The sequence below is a fragment of the Ranitomeya imitator genome, chromosome 5, assembly GCF_032444005.1.
Source record: "Ranitomeya imitator isolate aRanImi1 chromosome 5, aRanImi1.pri, whole genome shotgun sequence".
NCBI lineage: Eukaryota > Metazoa > Chordata > Amphibia > Anura > Dendrobatidae > Ranitomeya > Ranitomeya imitator.
This window is the reverse complement of record NC_091286.1, coordinates 19,257,506-19,274,470: the sequence shown is the minus strand read 5'-3', so window position 1 is coordinate 19,274,470 and position 16,965 is coordinate 19,257,506. Positions and strand designations below refer to the sequence as shown.

The 16,965-nt window shown below is 49.9% G+C and overlaps 1 protein-coding gene across 1 annotated transcript in view; it reads left to right on the top strand.

The window, feature by feature from the left end:
• The first annotated feature begins 14,225 nt into the window (after positions 1-14,225).
• Positions 14,226-16,965, top strand: part of ALK (ALK receptor tyrosine kinase) — a 750,864-nt gene continuing 748,124 nt past the window's right edge. The window contains exon 1 of the mRNA XM_069768364.1: positions 14,226-15,431. Coding sequence (XP_069624465.1) covers positions 14,690-15,431 — 742 coding nt within the window. The 5' untranslated portion in view covers positions 14,226-14,689. The remainder of the gene's footprint in view (positions 15,432-16,965) is intronic.

The following is a 16,965-nucleotide window of genomic DNA, read 5'->3' as shown; positions in this document are numbered from 1 at the left end:
ATAGACGTGCACAGTCACAGAGTCACTCGGCTTCATGAACGTGCACAGTCACAGAGTCACCCGGCTTCATGGACGTGCACAGTCACAGAGTCACCCGGCTTCATAGACGTGCACAGTCACAGAGTCACCCGGCTTCATAGACGTGCACAGTCACAGAGTCACCCGGCTTCATAGACGTGCACAGTCACAGAGTCACTCGGCTTCATGAACGTGCACAGTCACAGAGTCACCCGGCTTCATGGACGTGCACAGTCACAGAGTCACCCGGCTTCATAGACGTGCACAGTCACAGAGTCACCCGGCTTCATAGACGTGCACAGTCACAGAGTCACCCGGCTTCATAGACGTGCACAGTCACAGAGTCACCCGGCTTCATGGACGTGCACAGTCACAGAGTCACCCGGCTTCATGGACGTGCACAGTCACAGAGTCACCCGGCTTCATAGCCGTGCACACTCACAGAGTCACCCGGCTTCATGGACATGTACAGTCACCCGGCTTCATGGACGTGCACAGTCACAGAGTCACCCGGCTTCATGGACATGTACAGTCACAGAGTCACCCGGCTCCATAGCCGTGCACAGTCACAGAGTCACTCGGCTTCATGAACGTGCACAGTCACAGAGTCACTCGGTTTCATGGACGTGCACAGTCACAGAGTCACCCGGCTTCATAGACGTGCACAGTCACAGAGTCACTCGGCTTCATGAACGTGCACAGTCACAGAGTCACCCGGCTTCATGGACGTGCACAGTCACAGAGTCACCCGGCTTCATGGACGTGCACAGTCACAGAGTCACCCGGCTTCATGGACATGTACAGTCACAGAGTCACTCGGCTTCATGGACGCGCACAGTCACAGAGTCACCCGGCTTCATAGACGTGCACAGTCACATAGTCACTCGGCTTCATGGACGCGCACAGTCAAAGAGTCACCCGGCTTCATAGCCGTGCACAGTCACAGAGTCACGCGGCTTCATAGACGTGCACAGTCACAGAGTCACCTGGCTTCATGGATGTGCACAGTCACAGAGTCACCCGGCTTCATGGACGTGCACAGTCACAGAGTCACTCGGCTTCATGGACGTGCACAGTCACAGAGTCACTTGGCTTCATGGACGCGCACAGTCACAGAGTCACCCGGCTTCATAGATGTGCACAGTCACATAGTCACTCGGCTTCATAGACGTGCACAGTCACAGAGTCACCCGGCTTCATGGACGTGCACAGTCACAGAGTCACCCGGCTTCATGGACGTGCACAGTCACAGAGTCACTCGGCTTCATGGACGTGCACAGTCACAGAGTCACTTGGCTTCTTGGACGTGCACAGTCATAGAGTCACCCGGCTTCATAGACGTGCACAGTCACATAGTCACCCGGCTTCATGGACGCGCACAGTCACAGAGTCACTTGGCTTCATGGACGCGCACAGTCACAGAGTCACCCGGCTTCATAGACGTGCACAGTCACAGAGTCACTCGGCTTCATGGACATGTACAGTCACAGAGTCACTCGGCTTCATGGACGCGCACAGTCACAGTCACCCGGCTTCATAGACGTGCACAGTCACATAGTCACTCGGCTTCATGGACGCGCACAGTCAAAGAGTCACCCGGCTTCATAGCCGTGCACAGTCACAGAGTCACGCGGCTTCATAGACGTGCACAGTCACAGAGTCACCTGGCTTCATGGATGTGCACAGTCACAGAGTCACCCGGCTTCATAGCCGTGCACACTCACAGAGTCACCCGGCTTCATGGACATGTACAGTCACCCGGCTTCATGGACGTGCACAGTCACAGAGTCACCCGGCTTCATGGACATGTACAGTCACAGAGTCACCCGGCTCCATAGCCGTGCACAGTCACAGAGTCACTCGGCTTCATGAACGTGCACAGTCACAGAGTCACCCGGCTTCATGGACGTGCACAGTCACAGAGTCACCCGGCTTCATAGACGTGCACAGTCACAGAGTCACTCGGCTTCATGAACGTGCACAGTCACAGAGTCACCCGGCTTCATGGACGTGCACAGTCACAGAGTCACCCGGCTTCATGGACGTGCACAGTCACAGAGTCACTCGGCTTCATGGACGTGCACAGTCACAGAGTCACTTGGCTTCATGGACTCGCACAGTCACAGAGTCACCCGGCTTCATAGATGTGCACAGTCACATAGTCACTCGGCTTCATAGACGTGCACAGTCACAGAGTCACCCGGCTTCATGGACGTGCACAGTCACAGAGTCACCCGGCTTCATGGACGTGCACAGTCACAGAGTCACTCGGCTTCATGGACGTGCACAGTCACAGAGTCACTTGGCTTCTTGGACGTGCACAGTCATAGAGTCACCCGGCTTCATAGACGTGCACAGTCACATAGTCACTCGGCTTCATTGACGCGCACAGTCACAGAGTCACTTGGCTTCATGGACGCGCACAGTCACAGAGTCACCCGGCTTCATAGACGTGCACAGTCACAGAGTCACTCGGCTTCATGGACATGTACAGTCACAGAGTCACTCGGCTTCATGGACGCGCACAGTCACAGAGTCACCCGGCTTCATAGACGTGCACAGTCACATAGTCACTCGGCTTCATGGACGCGCACAGTCAAAGAGTCACCCGGCTTCATAGCCGTGCACAGTCACAGAGTCACGCGGCTTCATAGACGTGCACAGTCACAGAGTCACCTGGCTTCATGGATGTGCACAGTCACAGAGTCACCCGGCTTCATAGCCGTGCACACTCACAGAGTCACCCGGCTTCATGGACATGTACAGTCACCCGGCTTCATGGACGTGCACAGTCACAGAGTCACCCGGCTTCATGGACATGTACAGTCACAGAGTCACCCGGCTCCATAGCCGTGCACAGTCACAGAGTCACTCGGCTTCATGAACGTGCACAGTCACAGAGTCACCCGGCTTCATGGACGTGCACAGTCACAGAGTCACCCGGCTTCATAGACGTGCACAGTCACAGAGTCACTCGGCTTCATGAACGTGCACAGTCAAAGAGTCACCCGGCTTCATGGACGTGCACAGTCACAGAGTCACCCGGCTTCATGGACGTGCACAGTCACAGAGTCACCCGGCTTCATAGACGTGCACAGTCACAGAGTCACTCGGCTTCATGGACATGTACAGTCACAGAGTCATTCGGCTTCATGGACGCGCACAGTCACAGAGTCACCCGGCTTCATAGACGTGCACAGTCACATAGTCACTCGGCTTCATGGACGCGCACAGTCAAAGAGTCACCCGGCTTCATAGCCGTGCACAGTCACAGAGTCACGCGGCTTCATAGACGTGCACAGTCACAGAGTCACCTGGCTTCATGGATGTGCACAGTCACAGAGTCACCCGGCTTCATGGACGTGCACAGTCACAGAGTCACTCGGCTTCATGGACGTGCACAGTCACAGAGTCACTTGGCTTCATGGACGCGCACAGTCACAGAGTCACCCGGCTTCATAGATGTGCACAGTCACATAGTCACTCGGCTTCATAGACGTGCACAGTCACAGAGTCACCCGGCTTCATGGACGTGCACAGTCACAGAGTCACCCGGCTTCATGGACGTGCACAGTCACAGAGTCACTCGGCTTCATGGACGTGCACAGTCACAGAGTCACTTGGCTTCTTGGACGTGCACAGTCATAGAGTCACCCGGCTTCATAGACGTGCACAGTCACATAGTCACTCGGCTTCATGGACGCGCACAGTCACAGAGTCACTTGGCTTCATGGACGCGCACAGTCACAGAGTCACCCGGCTTCATAGACGTGCACAGTCACAGAGTCACTCGGCTTCATGGACATGTACAGTCACAGAGTCACTCGGCTTCATGGACGCGCACAGTCACAGAGTCACCCGGCTTCATAGACGTGCACAGTCACATAGTCACTCGGCTTCATGGACGCGCACAGTCAAAGAGTCACCCGGCTTCATAGCCGTGCACAGTCACAGAGTCACGCGGCTTCATAGACGTGCACAGTCACAGAGTCACCTGGCTTCATGGATGTGCTCAGTCACAGAGTCACCCGGCTTCATGGACGTGCACAGTCACAGAGTCACTCGGCTTCATGGACGTGCACAGTCACAGAGTCACTTGGCTTCATGGACGCGCACAGTCACAGAGTCACCCGGCTTCATAGATGTGCACAGTCACATAGTCACTCGGCTTCATAGACGTGCACAGTCACAGAGTCACCCGGCTTCATGGACGTGCACAGTCACAGAGTCACCCGGCTTCATGGACGTGCACAGTCACAGAGTCACTCGGCTTCATGGACGTGCACAGTCACAGAGTCACTTGGCTTCTTGGACGTGCACAGTCATAGAGTCACCCGGCTTCATAGACGTGCACAGTCACATAGTCACTCGGCTTCATGGACGCGCACAGTCACAGAGTCACTTGGCTTCATGGACGCGCACAGTCACAGAGTCACCCGGCTTCATAGACGTGCACAGTCACAGAGTCACCCGGCTTCATAGACGTGCACAGTCACAGAGTCACCCGGCTTCATAGACGTGCACAGTCACAGAGTCACTCGGCTTCATGGACATGTACAGTCACAGAGTCATTCGGCTTCATGGACGCGCACAGTCACAGAGTCACCCGGCTTCATAGACGTGCACAGTCACATAGTCACTCGGCTTCATGGACGCGCACAGTCAAAGAGTCACCCGGCTTCATAGCCGTGCACAGTCACAGAGTCACGCGGCTTCATAGACGTGCACAGTCACAGAGTCACCTGGCTTCATGGATGTGCACAGTCACAGAGTCACCCGGCTTCATGGACGTGCACAGTCACAGAGTCACTCGGCTTCATGGACGTGCACAGTCACAGAGTCACTTGGCTTCATGGACGCGCACAGTCACAGAGTCACCCGGCTTCATAGATGTGCACAGTCACATAGTCACTCGGCTTCATAGACGTGCACAGTCACAGAGTCACCCGGCTTCATGGACGTGCACAGTCACAGAGTCACCCGGCTTCATGGACGTGCACAGTCACAGAGTCACTCGGCTTCATGGACGTGCACAGTCACAGAGTCACTTGGCTTCTTGGACGTGCACAGTCATAGAGTCACCCGGCTTCATAGACGTGCACAGTCACATAGTCACTCGGCTTCATGGACGCGCACAGTCACAGAGTCACTTGGCTTCATGGACGCGCACAGTCACAGAGTCACCCGGCTTCATAGACGTGCACAGTCACAGAGTCACTCGGCTTCATGGACATGTACAGTCACAGAGTCACTCGGCTTCATGGACGTGCACAGTCACATAGTCACTCGGCTTCATGGACGCGCACAGTCACAGAGTCACTTGGCTTCATGGACGCGCACAGTCACAGAGTCACCCGGCTTCATAGACGTGCACAGTCACATAGTCACTCGGCTTCATGGACGCGCACAGTCAAAGAGTCACCCGGCTTCATAGCCGTGCACAGTCACAGAGTCACGCGGCTTCATAGACGTGCACAGTCACAGAGTCACCTGGCTTCATGGATGTGCTCAGTCACAGAGTCACCCGGCTTCATGGACGTGCACAGTCACAGAGTCACTCGGCTTCATGGACGTGCACAGTCACAGAGTCACTTGGCTTCATGGACGCACACAGTCACAGAGTCACCCGGCTTCATAGATGTGCACAGTCACATAGTCACTCGGCTTCATAGACGTGCACAGTCACAGAGTCACCCGGCTTCATGGACGTGCACAGTCACAGAGTCACCCGGCTTCATGGACGTGCACAGTCACAGAGTCACTCGGCTTCATGGACGTGCACAGTCACAGAGTCACTTGGCTTCTTGGACGTGCACAGTCATAGAGTCACCCGGCTTCATAGACGTGCACAGTCACATAGTCACTCGGCTTCATGGACGCGCACAGTCACAGAGTCACTTGGCTTCATGGACGCGCACAGTCACAGAGTCACCCGGCTTCATAGACGTGCACAGTCACAGAGTCACCCGGCTTCATAGACGTGCACAGTCACAGAGTCACCCGGCTTCATAGAAGTGCACAGTCACATAGTTACCCGGCTTCATAGACGTGCACAGTCACAGAGTCACTTGGCTTCATGGACGTGCACAGTCACAGAGTCATGCGGCTTCATAGACGTGCACAGTCACAGAGTCACCCGGCTTCATGGACGCGCACAGTCACAGAGTCACCCGGCTTCATAGACGTGCACAGTCACAGAGTAACCCTGCTTCATAGCTGTGCACAGTCACAGAGTCACTCGGCTTCATGGACGTGCACAGTCACAGAGTCACCCGGCTTCATGGACGTGCACAGTCACATAGTCACTCGGCTTCATGGACGCGCACAGTCACAGAGTCACCCGGCTTCATAGATGTGCACAGTCACATAGTCACTCGGCTTCATAGACGTGCACAGTCACAGAGTCACCCGGCTTCATGGACGTGCACAGTCACAGAGTCACCCGGCTTCATGGACGTGCACAGTCACACAGTCACTCGGCTTCATGGACGTGCACAGTCACAGAGTCACTTGGCTTCTTGGACGTGCACAGTCATAGAGTCACCCGGCTTCATAGACGTGCACAGTCACATAGTCACTCGGCTTCATGGACGCGCACAGTCACAGAGTCACTTGGCTTCATGGACGCGCACAGTCACAGAGTCACCCGGCTTCATAGACGTGCACAGTCACAGAGTCACCCGGCTTCATAGACGTGCACAGTCACAGAGTCACCCGGCTTCATAGAAGTGCACAGTCACATAGTCACCCGGCTTCATAGACGTGCACAGTCACAGAGTCACTTGGCTTCATGGACGCGCACAGTCACAGAGTCACCCGGCTTCATAGACGTGCACAGTCACAGAGTCATGCGGCTTCATAGACGTGCACAGTCACAGAGTCACCCGGCTTCATGGACGCGCACAGTCACAGAGTCACCCGGCTTCATAGACGTGCACAGTCACAGAGTAACCCTGCTTCATAGCTGTGCACAGTCACAGAGTCACTCGGCTTCATGGACGTGCACAGTCATACATAACATAGTAACATAGTTAGTAAGGCCGAAAAAAGACATTTGTCCATCCAGTTCAGCCTATATTCCATCATAATAAATACCCAGATCTACGTCCTTCTACAGAACCTAATAATTGTATGATACAATATTGTTCTGCTCCAGGAAGACATCCAGGCCTCTCTTGAACCCCTCGACTGAGTTCGCCATCACCACCTCCTCAGGCAAGCAATTCCAGATTCTCACTGCCCTAACAGTAAAGAATCCTCTTCTATGTTGGTGGGAAAACCTTCTCTCCTCCAGACGCAAAGAATGTCCCCTTGTGCCCGTCACCTTCCTTGGTATAAACAGATCCTCAGCGAGATATTTGTATTGTCCCCTTATATACTTATACATGGTTATTAGATCGCCCCTCAGTCGTCTTTTTTCTAGACTAAATAATCCTAATTTCGCTAATCTATCTGGGTATTGTAGTTCTCCCATCCCCTTTATTAATTTTGTTGCCCTCCTTTGTACTCTCTCTAGTTCCATTATATCCTTCCTGAGCACCGGTGCCCAAAACTGGACACAGTACTCCATGTGCGGTCTAACTAGGGATTTGTACAGAGGCAGTATAATGCTCTCATCATGTGTATCCAGACCTCTTTTAATGCACCCCATGATCCTGTTTGCCTTGGCAGCTGCTGCCTGGCACTGGCTGCTCCAGGTAAGTTTATCATTAACTAGGATCCCCAAGTCCTTCTCCCTGTCAGATTTACCCAGTGGTTTCCCGTTCAGTGTGTAATGGTGATATTGATTCCCTCTTCCCATGTGTATAATCTTACATTTATCATTGTTAAACCTCATCTGCCACCTTTCAGCCCAAGTTTCCAACTTATCCAGATCCATCTGTAGCAGAATACTATCTTCTCTTGTATTAACTGCTTTACATAGTTTTGTATCATCTGCAAATATCGATATTTTACTGTGTAAACCTTCTACCAGATCATTAATGAATATGTTGAAGAGAACAGGTCCCAATACTGACCCCTGCGGTACCCCACTGGTCACAGCGACCCAGTTAGAGACTATACCATTTATAACCACCCTCTGCTTTCTATCACTAAGCCAGTTACTAACCCATTTACACACATTTTCCCCCAGACCAAGCATTCTCATTTTGTGTACCAACCTCTTGTGCGGCACGGTATCAAACGCTTTGGAAAAATCGAGATATACCACGTCCAATGACTCACCGTGGTCCAGTCTATGGCTTACCTCTTCATAAAAACTGATTAGATTGGTTTGACAGGAGCGATTTCTCATAAACCCATGCTGATATGGAGTTAAACAGTTATTCTCATTGAGATAATCCAGAATAACATCCTTCAGAAACCCTTCAAATATTTTACCAACAATAGAGGTTAGACTTACAGGCCTATAATTTCCAGGTTCACTTTTAGAGCCCTTTTTGAATATTGGCACCACATTTGCTATGCGCCAGTCCTGCGGAACAGACCCTGTCGCTATAGAGTCACTAAAAATAAGAAATAATGGTTTATCTATTACATTACTTAGTTCTCTTAGTACTCGTGGGTGTATGCCATCCGGACCCGGAGATTTATCTATTTTAATCTTATTTAGCCGGTTTCGCACCTCTTCTTGGGTTAGATTGGTGACCCTTAATATAGGGTTTTCATTGTTTCTTGGGATTTCACCTAGCATTTCATTTTCCACCGTGAATACCGTGGAGAAGAAGGTGTTTAATATGTTAGCTTTTCCTCGTCATCTACAACCATTCTTTCCTCACTATTTTTTAAGGGGCCTACATTTTCAGTTTTTATTCTTTTACTATTGATATAGTTGAAGAACAGTTTGGGATTAGTTTTACTCTCCTTAGCAATGTGCTTCTCTGTTTCCTTTTTGGCAGCTTTAATTAGTTTTTTAGATAAAGTATTTTTCTCCCTATAGTTTTTTAGAGCTTCAATGGTGCCATCCTGCTTTAGTAGTGCAAATGCTTTCTTTTTACTGTTAATTGCCTGTCTTACTTCTTTGTTTAGCCACATTGGGTTTTTCCTATTTCTGGTCCTTTTATTCCCACAAGGTATAAACCGCTTACACTGCCTATTTAGGATGTTCTTAAACATTTCCCATTTATTATCTGTATTCTCATTTCTGAGGATATTGTCCCAGTCTACCAGATTAAGGGCATCTCTAAGCTGTTCAAACTTTGCCTTCCTAAAGTTCAGTGTTTTTGTGACTCCCTGACAAGTCCCCCTAGTGAAAGACAGGTGAAACTGCACAATATTGTGGTCGCTATTTCCTAGATGCCCGACCACCTGCAGATTTGTTATTCTGTCAGGTCTATTAGATAGTATTAGGTCTAAAAGTGCTGCTCCTCTGGTTGGATTCTGCACCAATTGTGAAAGATAATTTTTCTTGGTTATTAGCAGAAACCTGTTGCCTTTATGGGTTTCACAGGTTTCTGTTTCCCAGTTAATATCCGGGTAGTTAAAGTCCCCCATAACCAGGACCTCATTATGGGTTGCAGCTTCATCTATCTGCTTTAGAAGTAGACTTTCCATGCTTTCTGTTATATTTGGGGGTTTGTAACAGACCCCAATGAGAATTTTGTTACCATTTTTCCCTCCATGAATTTCAACCCATATGGACTCGACATCCTCATTCCCTTCGCTAATATCCTCCCTTAAAGTGGACTTTAGACAAGACTTTACATAGAGACAAACCCCTCCTCCTCTCCGATTTTTACGATCCTTTCTAAACAGACTGTAACCCTGTAAGTTAACTGCCCAGTCATAGCTTTCATCTAACCATGTCTCGGTTATTCCCACTATGTCAAAGTTACCTGTAGATATTTCTGCTTCTAGTTCTTCCATCTTGTTTGTCAGGCTTCTGGCGTTTGCGAGCATGCAGCTTAGAGGATTTTGTTTTGTTCCAATCTCCTCACTGTGGATTGTTTTAGAAATGTTCTTACCTCCCTTCTGAGTATGTTTTCCTGGGTCGTCTTTGTTCGAGTCTAATGTTTTTCTAATGTCACAGAGTCACCCGGCTTCATGGACGTGCACAGTCACATAGTCACTCGGCTTCATGGACGCGCACAGTCACAGAGTCACTTGGCTTCATGGACGCGCACAGTCACAGAGTCACCCGGCTTCATAGACGTGCACAGTCACATAGTCACCCGGCTTCATAGACGTGCACAGTCACAGAGTCACCCGGCTTCATAGACGTGCACAGTCACAGAGTCACCCGACTTCATAGACGTGCACAGTCACAGAGTCACCCGGCTTCATAGAAGTGCACAGTCACATAGTCACCCGGCTTCATAGACGTGCACAGTCACAGAGTCACTTGGCTTCATGGACGCGCACAGTCACAGAGTCACTTGGCTTCATAGACGTGCACAGTCACAGAGTCACCCGACTTCATAGACGTGCACAGTCACAGAGTCACCCGGCTTCATAGAAGTGCACAGTCACATAGTCACCCGGCTTCATAGACGTGCACAGTCACAGAGTCACTTGGCTTCATGGACGTGCACAGTCACAGAGTCATGCGGCTTCATAGACGTGCACAGTCACAGAGTCACCCGGCTTCATGGACGTGCACAGTCACAGAGTCACTCGGCTTCATAGACGTGCACAGTCACAGAGTCACCCGGCTTCATGGACGTGCACAGTCACAGAGTCACTCGGCTTCATGGACGTGCACAGTCACAGAGTCACCCGGCTTCATGGACGTGCACAGTCACAGAGTCACCCGGCTTCATAGCCGTGCACAGTCACAGAGTCACTTGGCTTCATGGACGTGCACAGTCACAGAGTCATGCGGCTTCATAGACGTGCACAGTCACAGAGTCACCCGGCTTCTTAGACGTGCACAGTCACAGAGTCATGCGGCTTCATAGACGTGCACAGTCACAGAGTCACCCGGCTTCTTAGACGTGCACAGTCACAGAGTCACTTGGCTTCATGGACGTGCACAGTCACAGAGTCATGCGGCTTCATAGACGTGCACAGTCACAGAGTCACCCGGCTTCTTAGACGTGCACAGTCACAGAGTCACTTGGCTTCATGGACGCGCACAGTCACAGAGTCACTTGGCTTCATAGACGTGCACAGTCACAGAGTCACCCGGCTTCTTAGACGTGCACAGTCACAGAGTCACTTGGCTTCATGGACGTGCACAGTCACAGAGTCATGCGGCTTCATAGCCGTGCACAGTCACAGAGTCACTTGGCTTCATGGACGCGCACAGTCACAGAGTCACCCGGCTTCATAGACGTGCACAGTCACAGAGTCACGTGGCTTCATAGCCGTGCACAGTCACAGAGTCACTTGGCTTCATAGCCGTGCACAGTCACAGAGTCACTTGGCTTCATGAACGTGCACAGTCACAGAGTCACCCGGCTTCATAGCCGTGCACAGTCACAGAGTCACTTGGCTTCATGGACGTGCACAGTCACAGAGTCATGCGGCTTCATAGACGTGCACAGTCACAGAGTCACCCGGCTTCTTAGACGTGCACAGTCACAGAGTCATGCGGCTTCATAGACGTGCACAGTCACAGAGTCACCCGGCTTCATGGACGTGCACAGTCACAGAGTCACTCGGCTTCATGGACGCGCACAGTCACAGAGTCACCCGGCTTCTTAGACGTGCACAGTCACAGAGTCATGCGGCTTCATAGACGTGCACAGTCACAGAGTCACCCGGCTTCATAGCCGTGCACAGTCACAGAGTCACTTGGCTTCATGGACGCGCACAGTCACAGAGTCACCCGGCTTCATAGACGTGCACAGTCACAGAGTCACGTGGCTTCATAGCCGTGCACAGTCACAGAGTCACTTGGCTTCATAGCCGTGCACAGTCACAGAGTCACTTGGCTTCATGAACGTGCACAGTCACAGAGTCACCCGGCTTCATAGCCGTGCACAGTCACAGAGTCACTTGGCTTCATGGACGTGCACAGTCACAGAGTCATGCGGCTTCATAGACGTGCACAGTCACAGAGTCACCCGGCTTCTTAGACGTGCACAGTCACAGAGTCATGCAGCTTCATAGACGTGCACAGTCACAGAGTCACCCGGCTTCATGGACGTGCACAGTCACAGAGTCACTCGGCTTCATGGACGTGCACAGTCACAGAGTCACGTGGCTTCATAGCCGTGCACAGTCTCTGCTCCCTCCTATTGGGTTTTACACTGAGTTCAGTGCAAAGCCCGAGTCCTGACAGATCCGTCCACCTGGAGGTTTATAGCGCTAAGGAAATTATATTATGAAATTATTAATTAATGGAAGAGTCTTTACGGTCAAGGTGAAAATGTCCCTATGTTTTATAGGAAATAATTTATTTTCAGATAATGCTGCATGTTTTTCTTCCAAGAGTTAAAATAGTAGAAAATGTGGACCTCACTCTGCTCACCTTCATCCAATGGGCATATAGCGCAGCACACATCACCTTTACTTAAAGGGATTTTTTCAGTACTTGCAGGTGTATGGTAAAAAGTAGCACCCAGAGCAGCGTTACTTAGTGAGAATGGCAGAAAAGTTTTAAAAAGTTGCAAATTTGGGCTAGTGGGGAACAATATGCAGTTAAAAAAGTAACTGTGTTTTAAATTCTCACTATTTAAAAATCTCTGCTGTCAATCATCCAGATCCTGAAATGTAAAGGTAGCAATAGCAATGTATATGATGAAGGGGTTGTAGTGCTCGTACCCTTTAAACACCTAAATGCCTGGGAGGCCAAGAGTCAGACCCCACAATCTAATATCGAGGGCCATCAATTTATTAAACCTGGATAAACCCTTTAATATGCTGGAGTACAAGCTGATACATTGTAACAAACTATAAGACAAACGAGAAACTTGTTTTTCCTGGATACAATTGTAGCAAAACTGCAGCTATAGGGGGATTTTCGGATGAGATGATGAATGTTTACAGTAGTCGGCTTATTCAGTGGCAGCAAGCAGAGATTTTAAAAAGTCCTGAGAAATTGACACAAAGTATATTAGAAGTTTGTAGAACTTTTTAACATAGTGATTAAACTTTAATTAAAGGTAATTTTTAAAAGAACCAGTCCAGGAGGCCCTAATTGTTCACAGTACTGCTAATCATTATCCCAGTATATTATATATTGTGAGGGTGACTTATTGTGTTGTACATCCTGATCCTTCTGGTGCATGAATGTAATGTCAAACATGACAAGTAATGCTCATGTGGACAGCCTAGGAGAAAAGATGTCTGATGTGAGTCTATCTGATATTACTGCCTGATACCATCACATATTTGACCAATCCAAATTTTGGGAAAAATGAATAACAAATTTGGTACTTTTCTAATCGGTTCCCTCATCTGCGCTTGGTATAAACCAAAGAGCGGAGCAGAATGACAGCAGTGACTTGTGCTTTGGCAGATGGGGCTCACCCTGGCATTACATGGCCTCTGTAGGGGAAATGTATCAGTACAAGTCCAAACTACCCAGTGATTGCAGCTAATCATCAGGGGTTTCAGAAGTCCTTACACACATGGTCTCCACGAACCCCCCTTACCATTTTCTTTGGCAAATCAGACCCCAGACTAGATCCCTAAATAAGATCCAGGATCAGATTGACCTCTCCTTGCTCCTAGCATCTCTTCTCCGTTGGACCTGCCCTATATGTGTTGGGCGGCCTGCAGCCGGTGGTGGTGGGCCACCAATTTTGATTGTTCTTACACTAGAAGTTAATGCAAATTGCTTACAGGTTGCACAGTTTTGCAACCCCTTAAAGTCCACAGTAATTGTTGCAATATTTCCCATTAATATCACAATTGCATTACAAATCTAAAAAAGAAACAACTTTCCCTGGAGGAACCTTTACGTTCTAGGCGTCAATGGATTTTAGCCGAGTCAAGGGATAAATGTGGATTTTAGTTACAATTTGTTGGAAACTTTCTACAGTCATTTGGTACAGAAACTAAGTCCCCACCTAGATGATCAGTGACAGCCCCCTCCTGTCAGGCAACAGATGCGTAACAAGATGGAGTTTTCTCCAGTGAGGTCTCTGTGAGCATCCAAGCAGACAAGTCCTGTCCATGCTCAGATCATGGCTGGATGCAAAACAGATCCATTACAGCCTGAGCATGATCTCCTCCATCTCCGCAGGTCACTCCTGATTGGGCATGCACTTGGAGCTGCCCAGTTTGACATCACCTGTGCCATCTGATGCCTACATGCTGGTGGTTGGAGGGAGCAGCATCTCTGAGAAGAAGAAGGCAGACACTGCTGGATGAGTTCTGCAGCTCTTCCAGATGGTGGCAGTGAGAGGCTGTCACCAGGCTGCAGCAAGGAAGAACTTACATTGGGGGAGACCCAGGAATCCTGAATCTGCTCAGCACTTTCAGAAAAGAGCAGTGCTAGTGTACTACTACTACAAGACAGACGGCATGCCAGTCTGCTGAGAGCATCCCTGCCCTGCAGAAGAGGACCAGGAGGTCTTCTAGATACCTTCAGATGCTCTCAGGCTCAGGAACATGAGTAGACAGCTGTATTTTAAGATGTAACCATCCAGGAACACCACATCCAGGATCCATGTGAAGACTCATGTCATCTCCAGTCATCACCCGTAGAAGGTAGAAGATACCAGGAGGTGGACAACTTGGTAGCAGCTCATTGTGAAGACTCCATTCTTTGTCGATCAGTATGAGACCCAAGGAGTGTCACCTGTCCATCTTGGTTCTCTTGTTGTGTGCTTTAGGGTGCTACTCAACTCAGGAGAAAAGCTCAAGCCCAAGAGCTTCTAGTCGGGCACATCAAGGTCCAAGGGAGCCCGGATTCACCAGGATTAAGAGGAAAAACCTGGCTGTTGACTTTGTCATCCCTGCAGCTTTTAGGAACTCCTTGAGGGACCTGCTGGGTCTGTTTCCTGCAGGGTCAGTAAGCATCAACTTCCAGGCGACCTCCAGCCTGGTCCTAGACTGTGGTCCTCTGGTGGAGTCCTTGGCTGATCTTCCTGCTGGACCTCCACAGCATGGACATCTGAAGAAGGAGCAGCTGTCGGCCAGACCTCAACCGGCACCGCTGTCCAAGGTGCTGAAAGCTGGGACCCTGAAAAGTCTACGCAGATCCAAGCAGCTTATGGTGGAAGTAGGGGGAGATCTTGTGAGGGATGGATGCGGGGTCGGCTGGGAACCAAGGACCTTGGAGGATGGTAAGAACCTGAGCAATGAGGGGCAAAGAGAAGAGCTTCCAAGTTCTGTTCTCAAGAGGAGGTTGGAGTTTAACCTGACCGAGCTGTTCAGCTGGTGGCTGGAGTCTAAGGAGGGCAGGCTGAGGATCAGACTCATGCCCCAGAGATCTGCATCCATCCCTGGCAGAGAGGAAACCTTGTCTGCAGCCCTTGGAGCATCGCAGCCAAGATTAATGTTCCAGATCCTGCGCAAGGGTAAGCGACACCTTCATATGTCTCAGCAGAAGATTTATCTCAACTCTTGCATGGCGCCCACAGCAGCAGACATGGAGCCAGGGATGGGGCTGAGCTCTGCTTCATATAAGACATGCACTGATACTGTATAAATGTCAGGAGTAGGAACCTGAGGTCTCCAGACTTAGAGTTCAGTTATTTCTGGATGTACCCACAATTGCTGTAATGACTTGATCCAAGATTTTCCTCCATCTGCTCATTTCTTCTTTTCCTTTTTTTCTGCTTCTTTTTCCTTCCTCTCCTCCTCCTCGTTCTCTTTTTTTACCTCTGTTTCTTGTTCTTCTTTATCTCCTCTTTTTCGTCCCATCCGTCTCCTTCTCATTTTCCTTCTCTGATTCTTCTGTTTTCTCAATAGTATTTTCCTTTTCTCATTCGTCTCCTCCTAGTTTATTTTCTTACCCTTTCCATGCTGCTTCTTCCTTTTGTCTCTAATCTTCTCCATCTCCTCTTTCTTTTTGTTCCCCTCTTTCTTCTTTTGCTTCTTCCCCCTGTTCTTCTTCTTCTTCTTCTTTTACGTCTTCCCTTCTTTCTTCTTCCCCTTTTACTTTTTCTTCTTCTTCATCCTCCCATCTTCTTACCATTCTGTGCTCAACCTGTTTCTTCTTCCAATTCTTCTCATTCTGTTCCTTTTATTCCCCTTCTTCTTCCATATACACATCTTGATCTTTTTTAATTGTTCTCCATTTTCCCATTCTTCTCATTTTCTTCTTCCTTTTCCATAATACTGACTTGGGGAGAGAGTCACAGCCACTCACTACAGTGGCGTGTATTACTCAGTCAAGTACCACCATGCAGCCCCATGTAGCACCATGCAGCCCCATGTAGCACCATGCAGCCCCATGTAGCACCATGCAGCACCATGTAGCACCATGCAGCACCATGTAGCACAATGTAGCACCAAGTACCACCATGCAGCCCAATGTGGCACCATGTAGCACTATGTAGCGTTATGTAGAATCATGCAGCCCCATGTAACACCATGTACAACCATGCAGCCCCATGTAGCACCATGCAGCCCAATGTGGCACCATGCAGCCCCATGTAGCACCATGCAGCACCATGCAGCAACATACAGTACCATGTAGCACTATGTAGCGTTATGTAGAATCATGCAGCCCCATGTAACACCATGTACAACCATGCAGCCCCATGTAGCACTATGCAGCCCCATGTAGCACAATGTAGCACCATGTGGCACCATGCAGCACCATATAGCTCCATGTAGCACCATGCAGCCCCATGTAACACAATGTAGCACCATGCAGCACCATATAGCCCCATGCAGCACTATGTAGCACAATGTAGCACAGTGTAGCACCATGTAGTACCATGCAGCCCCATGTAGCATCATGTAGCACCATGCAGTACCAATCAGCCCCATGTAGTATCATGTAGCACCATGCAGTACCAAGCAGCCCCATGTAGTATCATGTAGCATCATGCAGTACCAAGCAGCCCCATGTAGCGTCATGTAGTACCACGCAGCCACATGTAG